Genomic DNA, 19051 nt, shown 5'->3' with positions numbered 1-19051 from the left:
GCTTGTATCTTTAAGCTAGTTTTAACTTTGGCATTTATTTTATACGTGGCCAGCCTTGGTTTTTTTGTTGGGCCCCTCTACGATATAGGCAGTTCCTTCTAGTATGCCTCTCCTCGGAACTTCTCTGCTCTGTACTGCCTTGTAGATCTGTACGGTCTAGATCCATACGGCCTGGATCTGTACAACTTGGATTTGTATGTCTTTTCTCTGTGTGGTGCTTTAGGCGGATGTGCTTTGTACGACCTTGCCTCGTACGATCTTGCGCTGTATAGCCTTTATACTCGGTGCATGTACTCTCCTTCCTGTCCGTACGACAACATGCACTTGTTTCCTGCGTACAGCCTGTTCCACGTATGGCTGTCCGTATGACTTCTTGTCCGTACGACCTCGCTTTTCAACCTCTTCAAACTCCTTCCTCCTTCCTGTGATCATACGACTCTGTCCATACTCCTTCCTTCCTGTGATCATACGGTTATGTCCGTAGTGCTTTCCTTTTGTCTCCCATCTCATCTAATCTTCTCCTTTTCACTGGGTTCACACTTGGGAAATAATGCAATAGCTCCTTTGCCCTCTTTATGGGCCGTGTTTGCTCGGTTTAGGTCTATTGACTTTCTCTCCCTTTGTAATATTATATCTTCTTTTAGTGTGGAAGTGTCCTTTATATTGATATAATAAGTGTTTATGCTTTCCCTTCTTCCTTGATATGGCTTTAATTTTGATCCATTGACTAAGTCCTTCACTGGTTCATTATCCAAAGTTGACAACTTTATTGCCCCATTTTTTTTAACTTCTATTATTTTATATGGTCCAACCACCCGAATTTTAATTTTCCTGGCTTTATCTCATTCTTTCCCTTATACTTGAGTACCAATTGGCCGGTTTGAAATTCATCTTTTTAAAGTGTTGGTCATGCTGAAATTTTCACCTTTATTGATCTACCTCTGTAGCCCATTGAGCAAGTGTCCTCCTTTTGTCCAGTTTTAGCAGTGTGTGGAGTCTTTCCTTTAGATTCTCCTCATCTCCCATCCTGTTTTGAATTGCTATTCGTAAACTTGGTACTATATGTTCCATTGGTATTACTGCTTCTTGTCTGTACATTAGATGAAATAGAGTGTCTCCAGTGGTAGCTTTATAAGTAGTTCTGTACACCTTTACTACTATTGGAAGTTGCTCCTCCCAATCTTGTTCTTTGACTCCACAAGTCTTATACAAAATTGTTACTAGTGTTTTATTAGTGGTTTCCGCTTGGCCATTTGCTATTGGATAATAGGGACTAGAAAAAGAATGAAATTTTTTGGTACTCACTTGTCATGACCCTTATGGTGTGATTGACAAAATGTACCCTCTGTCACTTGTCAATAGAGTGGAATCCAAAATTTGGTTACTACTTGTTCACACGAAAATTGGGCTGTACTTAGAGCTGTGTTATCTGGAAGGGTCTGCACTTCCGCCCATTTTGTCAGATACTCTGTTGCCACCACTATGTACTTTCACCGATGGGTATTGCTTACAGTTAAGGGACCCATGAAGTCTAGTCCCCATCGTTCAAATAATTCTTGTGGTTGAGATGGGAATAGTGGCATGAAATCCCTTTTTAGGGGTTTGTCTGCTCTTTGACAAGTCTTGCAGCTTAACACCCATTCCCTAGCATCTGCATACAACATGGGCCACCAGAGTCCCACCAATAACACCTTGCAGTTGTATCAAGTCCCATGTGATCTCCTGCCAATCCTTCATGGGGTTCCTTTAGTACTCTTGGGATTTCTTCCTCCCTGACACATCTCCTCAGTACTCCATCTGGTCCCAGTTTTTACAATAATCCTTCGATTAATTGGAATGTGCTGCTTTTTAGGGCTTTCTTTCTCCTTTCTGCTATTGACATCTCACATGGAAAGGTCACTATTGATAAGTATTGTCCGATCTTTTCGTACCATTGAGGTAACACAACAATTTGGAACAGGTGTGCATTTGGAAAATCTTCATTCACTCCACTGCTAGAGGCTTCTCCTGACTTGATTCTTGATAATTGATCGACAATTACATGAGTTTTTCCTAGTCGGACTATGATTTTGAAAGTAAACTCTTGCAATAGGATTAACCACCTACTTACTTTTCCTTGAATAACCAACTTGTTTACCAAGTAACATTAGTGCTTGTTGGTCAACAAAAATATGTAAAGGGTGAAGCTAATAAGTAATGTCTAAACTTTTGTACGGTGTAGACCATACCTAATGCTTCCTTTTTAGTGGTATTGTAGTTACACTCTGCTTTTGACAGAAGCTTGCTCACAAAATACACCAAGTGATCGAGTCCTTCCCAGTTTGTGCTAGAGTGGCACCTATTTGATAATTTGATGTGTCCACATGGATATGGAACTCTTTGTTCTAGTAAGGATATATGAGGATTGAGGCTCCGACTAGTCTCTTCTTTAACTCTTGGAAGGTGTTCACCTGTTCTTTCTCCCACCCAAACCGTTCTCCTTTCCTCATTAGCTTTTCTAGGGGTAACGATACTTTCGCAAATCCTTTTATAAACCTTCTATAGTGCCCTACATGCTCCAAAAAGGATTTGACACTTGTTGTGTCTGACGGAGCCTTCGTTTCCAGAATGATCTTGATTTTCTTAGGATCTGTCTTCAATCCTTCCTTGCATATGATATGTCCAAGAAGTCTACCTTGTGGAACCATAAACTTGCATTTTTTGGATTGAGAGCCAACCTTACTCTCCGACATTGGTCCATGCATTCGCCAATAATTTTGAGGTGATGCTCCTTCCCACTGTAGACCAACCAGTCATTCAAAAAGGCTTTGAAATTTCCTACCGACATACTATCAAAGATGTGCAGTATAATTCTTTGGAATGTGGTTGGTGCATTGCACAACCCAAATGACATCCGGTTATAGGCATATACCCATCTTCAACCACAAATGTAGTTTTTATATTATCCTCCTCCACAATGCTAATCTGGTTATACCTTGAGAATCCGTCCATGAAAGAATATATATCATAGCCGACCACCTCCTCTAAAATGCTATCAGTAAAAGGGATGGGGAATAGATCCTTTACAGTCATAGCATTCAAACATCTGAAGTCCACACATCTGAATTTGGTTGCGGTCTCTCTTTAATGATATGACTATAGGGGATACCCATTTACTTGTTTGTACTTTGAATATTATCCTTGCTTCCAACATCTTCGTGATTTCTTCGTGGACCCTGGCTGCATAGTTTTAATTCATTCTATAAGGTCGTTTTTGTACTAGTCTTGCTTCAGGTACCAATGGAATTCGATAGACACATAGCTCTGAAGGCACTCCTTGCGAGTCCTTGTACATTTGGTAAGGACATCCTTGTACTCTAGAAAGATTCCAAAAGCTGTCACCTTTAACCTTGGTTCCTAATCATCCCCTATCAAAATCTCCTTGGGTTGATCCTCTTCCCCAAGGTTTAAACTCTGGAGTTTGGCCTCCTTGTATTCCACCTCTTTCTCAAAGATGTGTGCTGGTGTCTTGCTAAGGGTTGCCGCACCTTCTTTGTACTTCGTATACCGCTCCGAGTACCTTTCCTCTGACTTTGAATCTTGGATTTGCAACATATTACATTCTGCCTGGAAAACTTTATAATCTCCCATCTGCTAGTGGAATAATCCATTAAGCAAACTCGTTTCATCTTCTGAGCATTCCCCTAGTCTGAGCACTCCTTCCTCATCTTGATACATCCTTTCATGATCTTCTCCCTCTGACTCTGATGCCATGTCCTGACTTATTGACTAGTTCTTTAGATCTATGATGTACTTTCTTCATTTTGACTCAATGGATATAGTATTCTGTTTCCAATTATGGGTGGCTTTTGTTGTAGTCATCCATCCTCTTCCCAATAGAGCATTGTACCCTTTTTCTCTAAAGTAATAACCACAAAATCAAGGAAATGTTGTTGTGTACTGATTATGACTTTTTATCCCATTAGGGTCCCTATTGGCTTGATTCTGTGCTGGTCCGCTCCCACCTGTTGAAATATAGGTGGCCAAAGTGTGGGTTTCCTTATTACCTTCCACGTTTCTTCAAATAAGCCATTTATGCCGAAATCTCCATCAACAATAGTATTCGAAAGTTTGTACCCTAATATCTCCATTTCTACTACTGTTGATGTTCCCCCCTTCCTATAGTGAATAGGGTATTGTTTTCTATCCAGACCTGTGCTTGTCCTTCCTTCTCTCCCTTAGAGGGCATCCCTCTCAGGCTTGCCTCTTGTGTTAATTGTACTTGCAGCTGAGGTAATGTTTCCAATAAATCAACAATTTTCACTAGGATGGTGGTCTCCAGTACTTGCCCTATAATATTCGGTACACCCCTAGATAGTTTATTTGGCCATGCCTTCCCTTCCTCTCCCATGTTATCTTGAATGTCTTGCTTTGCTTCCTGAAATCATTCCTTCTTTGTAGTAGCATCTAGGTAGGTCAGTTTCCTAGCTTGCATCCTTTTGATTGCAAGGATTTCACTTTCTGGTTCTTCAATGTCTAACATATTCACCCCCTTTTGTCTGGTGCAATTCGCATCTTCATGATTGCGTGGTCCGGACCATTTATACAACATTCCTCCATTTTGACCATCTCGTGCAAAATGCCCCCATTCATTGCGCCTCCTACATTGGATCATAGGTCTTCCCTTAGAATCATACTGGATTGCTCGTCGGGGTGTGTTGTTATTGCTGTTGTTTTTACTATGATTATTACTTTCTCTTTTGTTGTTTCTATATCCTCCTAGTGAGGCTTCCGTATTTGTGTTCTTTGGAGGGGTGGAGGGTGGTGTAGATTGCTCTCCTTGTGTGAAGAATACTTGAGAGTTCCGTGTTTTTAGATTGTAGGGACAGTTTTTGATTGCATGTCCCAACACTTGACAAATCTCACAAAATGCTTTCTTTGGACATGTCCCTTTTGTATGACCTTTTTCACAGTCGATGCACCAAAGCTCCCTCCCTTCCCTTTTCTCTTCCTTAATCCTTGTTACCTCCTTCATTAATCGCTTCAAGTCTTTTCTCAGGGCTTAGATGGTTTTGGATTCGTCTTCACTTTCTTCTGAACTTTCACTCGCGCTTCCATGCCTTCTTGCCTTGGAAGTTTTGCTTTCGCTTTCTATGTCCATTGCACGAGTACACGCATCCACAAAGGTTGATGGTGGGACTATTTTCATTTTCTTTCTAAGGGACGGTGTCAGTCCTTCAATGAACCACCTTTTCTTTAGTCCATCCATAGGATTGTTGTCAAGTTTTCCTATCAACTCTTTTAGCCTTCTACTGTAGGCTTTAATGGATTCACTCTTTTCTTGCCTTGTGTTATAAATCTCCGTCACTATTTCATCATCGTCTCCCAGGAGTTTGAATTTTTCCTCAAAGGCTGTGCGGATATTATTCCATGTGTTCTTCCCTGCCTCCAAATTTGTATACCAGTCAATGGCTATACCTCTTAGTGTGGCAGGGAAAGCTTTTAACCACTCTGCATTATATTGTTCGTTAGCTTGCCATATTGTTATGCATATTTTATAGTGGCACACGAGGTCCTCTGGACCGTCCCCGCTAAACCTAGGCAATTTTTGTTTGTCTATTGCCATTATGTTGGCCTTTTTCCCTCCGGGTGGAATACCCCCTCCCAATGGTTTGCTTCTAGGCATGCTTCTTCTGACGGAGACACTCCCTCTTGACAGAATACTTCTTCCCGAAGGAGCACTTCCTCCTAATGGAATACTCCTTCCTGATGGTGCCCTTTCTTCTGATGGAACACTCCCTCCTGATGGAACACTTTCTCTTGATTGAAAGTTCCCTCTCGACGAACTTGATTCTTGATTACTCGACTTGCAAGTATCTCCTTCTCTAGGACTTTGCCCCTGTTGAAGTTCTCTCTATGCAGGTGTCTGTAGGTTTGTGCACCCTAACTTCGTTCCAAGTGTCTCCGAGATAGCCAAATTGGCTATTCCTTAGATTGTATGCTCAATCAACCCTTCTTGGATTTTGGTGGGATTCCCTTGTGCTTCGCTTAAGTTATGTCGTCTCTCTTATTGCTGTTGGAGACGTAGTGTCCTCAAGGCAACTTCCTCCTTAGTTTCTTCCTCTGGTACTCGCCTCGGATATTTGTCTGGAATCAGGGGCATGAATTGGTTTAGTGTCTGTTTCCCCTCTTAGGACTATCACGTTCCTCCAAGTTGTGTTCCCTTGTCCTCCTTTCAGCAAACTGTTGGAGTACTTGTTACTTCCTTCGTTCCCTTTCTGTCTCAGCTCTTTCTTGCTCAACACGTAAGAAGTGGCGTGCTAACAAATGAGGAATTTGTCTCAATAAATTGTACACTGTTGGTGGCACCAAAAGTTTGTTGCGTATCGTACCTTCAAGAACCATTCTCTCACAGGCTTCCCTTTGTAATTACTGATCGACCGCAACTTCCCAAGCCGTCACAAGATTGCATGTTAGCTGATCTTCCTGGTTATTTCCTCCTCTTCTTTGTCACTATTTGTTACTTGTATACGTGGCAGGAAGGGTCTTACCATTACTCCATCCTGTCTTGCCAACGACCTCCAGGTTTGGACTTATGCAACAGCACCAAAATGTAGAATGGAAATACTACTCAAGCTCATAGTAATAAAGATATATATACAGAGAAAAACATAGGATGTACCTTAATACCACAATGCCAAACTGGCGAGTAAAAGATTTATTTTATTCATACCAAAACATCATGAGTACATTGACAGTATTCCAAGTGCTTATAAAAGGGTCGGTTGGTTGGGAAAACCAACCGACTCAACCAACCAATGCATTCCCTCACCTTCTAGCTACCCAACCCATTCAAGCTTTAACAAGCGCTAAATTATTCTCTACTACAAGGCCAAAGTCAAGATTAATTATTATTGATTATTATTATTTGTTGTAATTAATTTTTAAGATTATTAGTTAAGCTTTAAGTAGATTTGAACCCAAGACCTCCCAATTAAGAGGCTCACAATTCACCGTTGTGTCGTAGGCTCTTGCCTATTTAGAAAGGCTATTATTGCTACGATTCATTTGGTAAGATTTCAAAAAATGTTATGCAGCCACATGGAGCTTTGTTTTCGTATAAACATTATTAGTGAAAGTGTAATTGTCGTAGGCAGTGGAGATGAAAGTGGTGACCAACACCTCCATTGAACAAATGAAATTAAGAACAAATAGATTCACCGTCTATGGGATTTGTTTTTTATTTTCTTATAAGCTTGGAGAAGTTAGGGCACTCTGTTTTAGATAAGCTTTTGTCATTGCATGTTCATCATTCTTAGGAGAGGTGACTTACAAAGAAAAATTAGATTGTATTCAAATTTAGCGGGCTCAAATTGTGCTTGGGAAACTTAACTTTTTTCGACAGTTAATAAGATCTTTCCAAGATACACCATGCAATCATGTAGGGGAAATCGATGTGGACCTTACAACTGAAAACGTCCTACCACGTAGGCTCAGGTCCACATTTTTTGCAGTAGTCAAATTCTTGGTCTGTGGTCCTCTTTATTTTTGCATAGTTGCTAAAATCATGGCCTCACGAAAGTGTCACCCACAAAGTTTGTAGCTTGCATTTTTCGGGGGCCTTTGGGTTTACTATTGTATTTACTATTTAATAGTTTCAATGTTTTGTTCCAGCTCAACAATATTTATGTGTCTAGCACTTGTAATTTCCTCCAAATTTTTGGCGGTCATAAACAATGAGAGATTTACCAAAAACATTGTTAGTTTTTTTTTTGCGGGTGAGACATTACAAAATCCGGTTGAAGTTTGCTGTATATAGGCTATTGGCTAAAAATGCAAAATATTATAGGGATGTCCAAAATATGGAATGTATGGCAGGGGACTATTAAACTTGTTGGGATGGCCAAAGGACATTCCTTGATATAAAAAATTGGAAGAAAAAAACACAACTTTGGAAAGAAAAGGAATGGGTGGCTCACAAGGACCACACCAACCATAAAATAGAATTCTTTGTATCAGAGCATGTTGACTGGATTCCGTAAAATTTGACGAATTGTTTAAGGAAAAATTGAGCCTCTTCAGGTTTGGAATTTTTCCTGAAATTTGTTTTTACGATTTTTTAAAATAAAAATTGTTTGATGTATTTACTGAAAATTTTGTGGTTTATCTTTGAAGATTTTTGCTGAAAATCATAATTGTGGTCAAGGGTTTTGGTCATGTGATTTTTTGTTTTGAGCAAAAGTCTATGATTTTTAAAGGTTGCATTTTCTTGCATGTTGCATGCTCTTTTTGTCAGTTGCATGTGCTATTTTACTACACGAAGTCTTGTGTTTTAAAATAGCAAACAAATTCTGATTGGTTTTCATATTTTTTTCCCTTTAAAAAATCTTGCGAGTTCTAATAATTTTTTCTCTCAAAATTATATGTTGGGTTTTAATAATTTTTTTACGAGTTTTCATTAGTTTTTCTATGAAGAAAATTCTGATTGGTTTCCATATTTTTAACCCTTCAAAAAATCTGGTAGAGCTATTATAATTTTTTTCTCAAAATTATATGTTGGGTTATAATAATTTTTCCTCAAACAATACTTTGGGTTTTACCATATTTTTTTTCAAAAATGAAGTGTTGTATTCTATGATTCGTTTATTGGATTCTGTTTTATAGTATTGATCGATTTTCACCTAAAAAATCTTGTTTGGTTTTTTTGATTTTTCCCGTCAAAAATTATTTTTGGGTTTTGTAATTCGTGAAGTTTGTGTGGGATTTTCTACTAAGGATTCCTATTTTAGGGTTTTTGTCATTTTTACCCAAAAATTGATGCTTTCTAATCAATATTAGGATTTTTTTGGTTCTTTCCACAAAAGTAGTTGCTACTTGCAGTTTGTTTTGAGTTGTAGTGCTCATTTGCAATAAGTCCTTTGTACATCATGGTATCTTGCAGATTGTTTTGTGGCATATTGCTCGTATTGCCCATTTTCTTCAAAATTGCTACATTATTCTTGGTATGCTGTTGGGTACAAGGAAGGACAACTCTTTTATCCAAAATCGGGTTGGAATTTTGTAATGATGTTTGGTAAGAAGGTTTGCAAATTCTGGGAGGGTTAGTGGCAGACTCATCTCAGTGGTAGAGTTAGTGGTAGGCTCTTGTCTCTTGATGTAGAGCATTTTGAAGAAGGGGGCACCCCTCTCTGTGCTTTTCTTGACATATTTTGGCTACTCTTGCTGATTGACATTCGATAGATTCTAGCAGGAGGATCTTAGCAACAACAAAATGTTTTGAAAAATTTATGACCACAAGACATGTACAATCTTCAGTAGTGTAGTTAGACAATGATCATTAAAGGAGGGCATTAGAATATTTTAATGTTCCTTTAATGGTCATCTTAGCTAGTCTTTAGTTTATTAGGTAGTTTCTATTTTTGTCTTTAGTTCACGATTATTTCTTTTAGAAACATCGTCTTTGCAAATATATATAAAGAGCTTTCATCTCCTTTGTTCAATACAAGTACAACAACATTGATTTACTGTAACAGTAACATGTTTCAAGACTGAAGGGATTCTTTTCCACGAATGAGGTTTTGACCGGTTTACTATATGAACCCTTGATCTTGTGCTTGGGAATATGCCCAGACTTGTATACCCTTTGACGAGTCTTATACTTGTGCCTGAAAATCAAAATTTATAGCCTTGTTTGCAGCTTTACTTAGGTTACATATATCAGAGATACATGCCTTTGTGAATGAAATAGTTAGGGCTCCATTTCTGTCTACGATGCTTTTGATATTTCATTATACCTTTGTGCCATTGCTCTAACAAAGTCAACATCGAAAAAGATATTTGGCAACGAATTCGCACATATCTAGAAACCATCCATTCATCAAGGGGAAATGAGCCAACTGGTGTTTGTAGCAATACTCGAAGTGTGATCGTCTTGGACCGACATGTTTGCATCTCCACCCCCCTCTAACTCATCAGCAACTTGTGATCATGTCCTCTTGGGCCAGAGTTGTTTATATTCTTTTGCACCAACCTAGGACATTGAAGAATCAGGTTCTCCTCAAAGCCCTTCTGTGCTCTAGATGTTTGCATCTCTATCCCCCTCACACTTATCAACAAACTTGTCATCACGTCCTCTTGGGCCAGAGTTGTTTACATTCTTTTGCACCAACCTATGACATTGAAGAATCAGGTTTTCCTCAAAGCCCATCTGTGCTCTAGATGTTCCAATCATTATTACCTGAGTGCCCTGTGGATTCTAGGACTTATTGCAGTCATTAGTTATTTATCAACAACCGTAAAACTTCATAATTGTATGCAGAATAAATCAGGCTAAATGGAGATTGGTAATTATCTGTAAGCTAGATGGAGATTGGTAATTTATCGACAACCGTCAAACTTCATAATTTAGATGGAGATAGTTGTATTGGAAGGTGTCTGTTGTGGAAGTATCCTCATATTCTTTGTGTGCTATTGTGATTTCACAACATACACCCAATTTCAAGTAGTTTCTTGAAATGGGGACCCCCTTTTCACTTTTGAAGTCTTTTGGTTTCCTTCAGGTTTTGTTGCCTTTGCTTTCCTGATGCATCATATTACATTAACTTATGAGTGTCCCCAATAGCTGGTAATAGCCTTAAGTGACCCCTATTAGTCATTTTGGGTCTTTTGAGTTTCTAGGGTTTTATGTTTTGTCAAATTTTCCTGCTTTTTTTCCTTCTCTTTTTCTAAGTCCCTAGTTTTTTCAGACTTCTGAAGTTCTTCATATTTTCAGAGCTCCAAAACATCTAAAACCCTGAATAGCCCCTAATATGGTCTCAATGATTTGGATTGGCACTGATTATAATGAAATATATTTTTCGTCTCTGTTTCAAACAAGCACCCAGCTCTCATCCCACACTTGGAATAAATTGAGAGCTTATAACCACACATAGGCAGGTTCTGGTTAAAGACTATTGTTAGTTGATAAAACACCCGCACTAGCTCAATATTGAAAGTTATCTCTTTCTGTTCATAATTTACAGGCTTTAGAGTTAATTCTGAATTTTCTACCAAATGGAGTCGTGTGCTAAGATTCTCTATAGGATATCTTTCAAATCTGAAGACAATGTCCTTTGGAAAGTATTCATTTTCAAGATGTTAATGAACTGTACTTTGCAATATTCCCAGTGAAGAAATTGTGAATTCCCATCTGCCTTTCTGCGAGAATCCCTTCCCTTTTATCTCCCCCCATACATAACTGCCTACAGGGAATTCTTTAATTCCCCTTTGCCTTTTGTTTTTTCCATCAGATACAGACAAGAAATTTGTTTCACTCCTTCATTTTAATATTGCTTGTGTGAGTGAAATATTAAGTTGTTTAATTAAATGCTAATGGGAGGTAACTTTAGCAAAAAATAAAATTTTATAATATGACCTCATTAGCCGGGAAGAACGTTACTCTTCCAAAACAAGTGGGGTAGTTTGGATAACGTGCTTAAAGGCATGAGAAGTGACTTGGCCATAATTTGGACTAAGTAGGGTATGAATATGCAAGAAATGCTTTCTAGAAATTGCTAGATTGGCTTGGGCTGTGTGGTTTATGCTATAAATATCTATGGTCCCCAAACCATGTAGGACAAGATGGTTTGTATGGCCAAATCAAGGACATGTTGTGAGTGGAAGGAAGATCCGTGTCTTGAGATTTTAATTCTAGACTTTACTATTTGGAAAAATAGGTTGATTCTTCCTCACTTCTTGAAAATGAGGGCTTCTTACTCTCCTTAGAGAGGATTTTCTCTAGGATATTCGTCCAAAAAAATGACAATTTACTTGGTTACATTGAAGATCGAGAAAAGATAAAAACTTTGTAAAGATTGATAACAATTGTTCACTGCTTGATCACTACCTCTTGGTTGTACAATGACTTTATTTGTTATTTCAAAGTCCTAAATGGCTAATCTCAATACATTTCTTAAACACCCACATTACACTTGCTAACTTTTACCAAATATCATCTTCCTTTTGGAAAATTTAGAATGATTGCTATGATATGACAATGTATGTTTTCAATAGGAAGCTGAAAACTCTCAAGCTAAGAATTAAAATTAGAATTATTAAAACCAATTTAAAGGAAGAGGTACTTTGGAGAACATATTGTTCAGGATTGGATTCTTTTTTCTATGTATTGTAATTTGGATTCTATCATTACAGAAGAAAAGGTGTTCTCTTCTATCTTGATAATATTTATAAAAGAGAGATCTATTGGTAGTAAAATCTAGGATTATATGGATTTAGAAGGGGGGAAAGAACGCCATGCTTTTTTCATCACAAATGAAAATTATGAGACAAAAGAATTATATCTTTCTGTGAATAAATGGGGATAGCGAGACAAGTAGGATCTCTTTATTGATCAGATTCCTCCTTTGTTAGATCAGAACTGATGTGCCTCCCATTTATCATTTTTGACCATGTTTATTTCCTGTGACTTACTAATAGCTCTAGACAACTTGACATTTGTTGATAATTTCCAAAATTCTAAGTTAAATTTAAAGCACTAAACTTAATTATTAATACTTTGTTATTTGTTTGCATTGCTTGTGTTTATTATTGAAGTGTGATGAAATGTTATGATAGTTTGTGATGTGTTTGCATATAAGGAGATCAGATATTGAAGTTTAATGTCTGTTTCTAGTAAATTCCTAGTCTTGAGAGAGGACTTTTATATGTCAATTGATAGCAACATCCTTTTGTTGCAATATTTTGTCACTTGCCTATACATGCCTCTAGGATTGGGTTTTCCTTTGAAGATCGAGGACGTGCAACTTCACTTAGGAAAACAATCTGTATTGCTAATTACCTCAAATCATGGAAATTCCTTTTGAGAAATCTTCTAACGATGCTATCCTTGAATTAAACCATATAAATGAGCATCCTGAGCATGGGGAAGTTATCAATAAGGAGCCCTCATTTTTAGAAAGACTGATTCTAAGAATTATGAGCTCGAACCCAAGTTCTATTTGTTGGGTCAATCGTAAAAATCTGTAAATTTTTTTTTGTTTCAAGCCATAAAGGTTTTGCAATATGCAGCAAATTTGCAAAAGAATAGGGGAATTGAGTTTAAAGAAGCCAGGCAATAAATTTAAAGATTCCCAAATTGTTCATGTCATTGGACAACTCCCTGACATCATGCTAGGCAAGGTAGTTGTTCCAAAGTACACAAACCCTGGGAACCCAGTTTATGTTTATATTAATGGCATTTTGATATGCAATACCTTGGTTGATTTAGGCATAACCATTGTAAAGATTTAATAAGTTTATATCAGACTTATAGAATTAATTTTAATTTTCCAGTACCTTACTTATTCAATATTGATATGTTGCAGATTTAATCTTCAATGTTGATCAATGCAATATATGGCAGAACTTTTACATATGCATGTACAAAACTTCAGAAATGGTGAAATGCTTCTAATCACTGAACTGTATTGGTATTCAGATCATTTTTGATATTAATTGATTTCTATATCAACAAGAGTGAGTTCCTTGAATATATATAACATATGAGTAGGTGCGTTGGTGAATGGCATGTCTCTAATTAGAGACATGACCATTCACCATGGTATCTAATCATGTGTTAGTTAACATATAACAAATGCTAACCGCAATCGATATGTATAATCACCAACTCAATAATGTGCATTGCCCACACTTGGAACTTGTACGATCGATAATGTTATTTCAGTATGGGCATTTATACAAACAGGCTGATAATCATCCAAGGATCGGCATCAGCAATCATGCTGATGATGACATCAAATATATGCAAACTTGTATCAAATGAAATATATGAATGCATTGGACATATTCAGATTTCAATTTCAGAATACCATCGAACATATGAATGGACAGATATGTATATGTACATATCAGTATGTAAATCATATATATATATATATATACACACACACACACACACACACACAGAGTTATTCAAAGTATTTGTCTGAACACGGCTATATGATTTAACAACCATTAATGTTATGGCTAAGGAACCTATGCAAAATATTCAATTAGATGACCTTCGATAACTCCTGTAGTAGTTAGTTCAACTGTTAAACTTGTAGATGTCAAAGAAGACCTGGTTAGTACACTATAAATGTTGGAATAACTTGTTGCATTCCTGGGTTCTGCAGACAAGGGCTAACTTGGGATGAGGGATGATACCCCCTCATATTGGGATGTCCACAGTGTAAAACAATAAATACTTTTTTGATTGAAAGTACGGAAATATGATAATTTCTAATGGGAATGTGACAGAATTGAGTACTGTATATGCCTACACAACCCTTTAGTGTACTACATCATCTAATTTGGCCAGATCTTGGGGCAAACGTTAAAATGCATTACACACCTCAACTGCACACATGTTTCATGAACTACTTATGAAACACAGGCCAATGAGTTTGACTGAAAAAACCATGCAGTCAAATCCTGATAGCGATATAACAATTTGACTTCTTGTGGAAAATATCTCCTGCTTGTCAATTACAACCTTATTATATTGTGCTTGATACTGTTGCCATGATAACCTTGACCATGCAGGTTGACATTTTACCAGATAGATTGCTCAACATAAATAATCAGTTGAACACGCAACAACAAACTGACTTAACTTCTATGCTGCAATCATAAAGCAACATTCACCTGGGACTATGAAATGCCACAGTCCCAACTCGTGTGCTCACAAGGTATATATCAAAGAAGAATGCAAACCAACAACCTCAGGAATGAATCTTGCTGCCTGGGAAATTCTGAAAATTGAACTACCAAAGCTTTTAGATGCTGTTTATATATTACGCTGTATTAGATATTCAATGGATCTCACTATTACTGGAGTGTAATTGGTAAAAACTTTGTTGTATTAACAAATGATTGAAACAATCATTATAAAGAATTTGCAAATGTACAAAATAGAAACCTTGTAATAAGAAACTGAAGAAGATCATAGAAACAATCTTACGTACTTAATTTATATAATATACAAAACATGACCGTGAAAGTAATATATTAATATTCATATACCCTCCCTTAATGGTCACCGTCAACAAAATGTTAATGACCAAGAAGCCATCCAAAAAAGAAACAGTGAAGGGTCTCAGCAGCAACAGAATGGTTTGAAGAATTTGTGACCCAAAGACATCAGTTAGACAATAACCATTAAGGAAGGGTATTAGACTATTACAATGTTTCTTAATGGACATCTTAGTTTTTGGTTTATTAGGTCGTTTTTATTTCCGTCTTTAGCTCACAATTTTTTCTTTTAGAAACATCATCTTTGTAAATTATATAAGGAGCTTTTGTCTTCTGTTTTTGGTACAACAACAACAATATCGATTTACCATAACTCTCACCTCCTATGACAGTAAAAAGGGTGGACAATGGTATGTGTGGATTACAGGGAGCTTTATTTGGCCACTGAGAAGGGTCATGTTCCTTTGCCTTCATTAATCAAGATCTCAATTCGTTTGCAGGCAAGAAATGCTTTTCCTTTTTGAATGGCTACAATTAGTTCGGGATTGCACCAAAAGATCAAGTTAAGACAACCTTCACCTGTGCTTGGGCCACTGATGCTTATTCAATTCTTCCATTTGGGCTATGTAATGCTCCTACTGCATTTCAAATAGCATTGATAAGCATCTTCTTTGACTTGGCCCTTGAGTGGATAGAAATGTTTATGGATCCACTTATGGAAACACTTATTGGGAACCATTGGAAAATCTTGAAAAGGTACCAAGACCACAATTTGTCGTCAGCAATGAGTTGTGTTACATGATGATGGAAGGAGGAATAGTTCTTGGACAATATGTTTCACATCATAGTATTCTGGTGGTCTTGAATAAAATTAATGTACGCACAAGCTTGCTAGTTTTGAAGAAGCAGAATGATGTCAGAAGTTTCTGCAGCCATACAGGATACTATAGGTCGTTCATTGAGGGCTTCAACAAAATTGCATCTTCTCCCAAGGATTCTGAACTTGAATGGACTGTTGCTTGTGAAGAGGCCTTTTGTAATTGAAGGGGTTTGGTTTCCCAATATAAGTCTCCAGGAATGCTACCACTCTTTGGTTGCGATTTTTTATAAAGAACAGCTTTTCTACCTTTTGAAATATCATTATTTTTTCCTAAAAGGCTGATAATATCCTTCAATTTTTTTTCATGCTGAGGTCTGCCTTGAAAATGGATGTTTCTCTTTCGATCTCTGCTTGTAGAGTTGGGAGTTCTGTGAATTTACTCTGTTGCCTTTTGGTCTTTGCTTACAGGAGTGACTCTTTTTTACAAACTATCTAGGCTTTTGCCCCTTGTATGGCTAGATACCTTTTTTCCTCTTCCCACTTTTCTTAGTGGCTAGGCAACTTTGGACAGCTTGAAGTTCCATACTTTTATGTTTGTATGTTGTAGTTCTGATCCTTGTTCTTTGCTTTTTCTTCTTTTTCTCATAAATATATTCTTCAGCCTTTTTTTTTGTAGTTTTCTTAGTTTTTTTCATGCCGTTTTGCTTCACTTTCCCTTCTTTTCTGCTGTTTCCCTCTCATATACATGTTTTTGGTGTTGCCTGTCCTTCCTTGGGATTGCTCTGCAACCCTTTTAATGCTTTACATCTGTTTTCTCTTTTATTGCATTGAGAAGATTGATAATTGGTTCTTGAGATTCTTTATGATCTCTCGGTGGGCAGCTTGCCTCAACATTCATATGTGAGCTTGGCTCAACGTATAAAGGCGAGTTTGGAGTTTGGTATTGAAGTGCAGTAGATGGCCACAGGTAGTGCTATAATGGAATTCACAGGTAGTGCTATAATGGAATTCAAATTGCCCTCCATCTCTATGGCTCTCATTGATGAAATTGTTGAAATTCTTCCAATCATTTGATCTATCCCAATCCCATGATGGCTATTAATTTGGTAACTCATTCTCATACTACTTCAAAAGGAAAGTGCAAGGCAGTCTCACAAGATTATCAGCCTTGTAGTAAATCCCTTTGCTTGTATAGCTATTCTCCCATCACTATCCATAATTTCATTTGAGGCTCTAACTTGAGTTGTAATCAGCATCATATTATGTCCTTGTGTAGAACTGGGTTACTATTAAGGGTAGTGTGGTGGAATTGAGATTGTGTGGGAGTAGTTTGAAGTAATTTTTTTAACAATGAATTTATGAATGAGTGATGGATCTTTTAGATAGTTACCATTCGGTACAATTGTAGAGAATTAAGATTAAGTTAAATGTAACTTCTACTACTTTCTTGATCTGTTAATTTATGATTTTATTGAAATAATGAGAGATTCAGGTTTATTCAGCAACTAATAGCCAATTGTCTCAGCTTAGAGTATGAATTTGTGTAAGCGAATTATTTTTTTAGATCTTTGTATTACTTCTCTGATCTTGATATTGTTGCACCTGATTACAGAATTCAAGGTTGCATTTCATAGGAACCTGGAGAAATCGGTACCGTAAAAGATTTGCAGGAAAATCTTCTGAAGAAATACAGGGTCAATATTCTGGAGTAGGTTCCAGCTCAAATACTACTGCTGCAGATAGTCGTGTTATTATCCATGTTGATATGGTAATGACTATCATCCTCATTCGAAGCTATTTAAATATTTTATTATTATATTGTTGATCTAGTTATTTGTCATTTTGATTAAGCATCTTTTACAAATTACAACAGTTCATGTAAAGTTTGGTTTCTGTTTTCAGATGTTTGAAATATCCCTAACAGATATTTACTCGTTATAACCCAAAATATATTCAGAACTAAACATATGCAGATGTATTAATCAAAACCATTAGAAACTCCAACAGATATTTATCAGGCTTCTTTTTGAATATAATATTCAAAACTCGAACATGGGCAGATGTAATACAATACAATAATAAAACTAGAGGATTCTCCACAAGATAATAATCCGTTCTTGTCAAAATAATATTCAGGAATTCAAGCATATAAAATGTGTTACAAACCAACAGCATAAAACCAGTAAACACTCTTACAACTCCTTAAAACAATGTTATTGCATTATACAATAGCAATACAATAACCAGCTTCAAAAATCCAATCCTAAATACAGCTTCACAGTCAGATTGGAAAATTTAAAAAAAGAACCTGTAAGCACACACGAGACACTTGATGTGACATCTCCGAAGACAATGGGTTTGTGTCCACTGTTTGTTGGCATGAGAGGCTACATCCTCATACTAGCTGAAAGCTGAAGCATTCCAATTACTCTCTCAAGAGAGAACTGAAATCTGAATAATAAATCCAAGCATCCCAAATGAAGGAGTCTGTTTTCCTTTTATTCTCACAACTGTGACTCTTCGACTTCCTTCTTGGCTTTTTGTCTTATCTCTCCTTATCATCTTTAACTCCCTTTGAATATTAAATTGACCTTTTATAATAAGAGTCCATGCTTTCATAGTCACTTTTAATATCATATAAATGTGTCCTTTAATATTTTTAATGTCCCAAAAAGGGAACATTACAACGTTTTTGTTCCTTCATATAATTCTCAAGCATGTAAAATTTACATTCTTTCATTTATGATATTTGTTTTAACTTGATTAGTGTCAAACTTGATTCCTCACTGCTTACCATATTTTGTTGCCAGGATTGCTTCTTTGTATCTGTTGTAATCAGAAAACATCCTGAATTGAATGACAAACCTGTAGCCGTATGTCATTCGGATAATCCTAAAGGGACTGCTGAAATTTCCTCTGCAAATTATCCTGCTCGTGGCTATGGTATGATGATCAGTTTCATTGAATTAGATAATTTGGAGTTACTTAAATGACACTTGGGATTAGGGCTATGAAATTTGTTTGCTGGAGCATAATTTGACTTCTTTGTACTAGTAGGCATCAGGGCAGGAATGTTTGTTAAAGATGCCAAGGCGTTGTGTCCTCATCTTCATATTCTTCCTTATGATTTTAGTGCATATGAAGAGGTACTTCATTCTCTTTCTTTTGCATGATAAAAATTGGTTTGTAGGCAAAAATTTGTCGTACAGTCTTTCGTTCACAGCAAACAGCATTATGAACAAT

The 19051-nt window shown here is 36.9% G+C and overlaps 1 protein-coding gene across 2 annotated transcripts in view; it reads left to right on the top strand.

The window, feature by feature from the left end:
- REV1 (DNA-directed DNA polymerase) overlaps positions 1-19051 on the top strand; it is a 264062-nt gene that overhangs the window by 89463 nt on the left and 155548 nt on the right. For both annotated transcript variants that reach the window (XM_089830019.1, XM_089830018.1), the window contains exons 7-9: positions 17421-17576; positions 18619-18751; positions 18866-18954. In XM_089830019.1, the coding sequence (XP_089686145.1) occupies positions 17421-17576; positions 18619-18751; positions 18866-18954 (378 nt within the window). The remainder of the gene's footprint in view (positions 1-17420; positions 17577-18618; positions 18752-18865; positions 18955-19051) is intronic.

Source organism: Cupressus sempervirens, chromosome 5 (genome assembly GCF_028749045.1).
Source record: "Cupressus sempervirens isolate cs-2001-9-10 chromosome 5, ASM2874904v1, whole genome shotgun sequence".
Classification (NCBI taxonomy): domain Eukaryota; kingdom Viridiplantae; phylum Streptophyta; class Pinopsida; order Cupressales; family Cupressaceae; genus Cupressus; species Cupressus sempervirens.
This window is presented reverse-complemented; position numbering and strand designations above follow the sequence as displayed.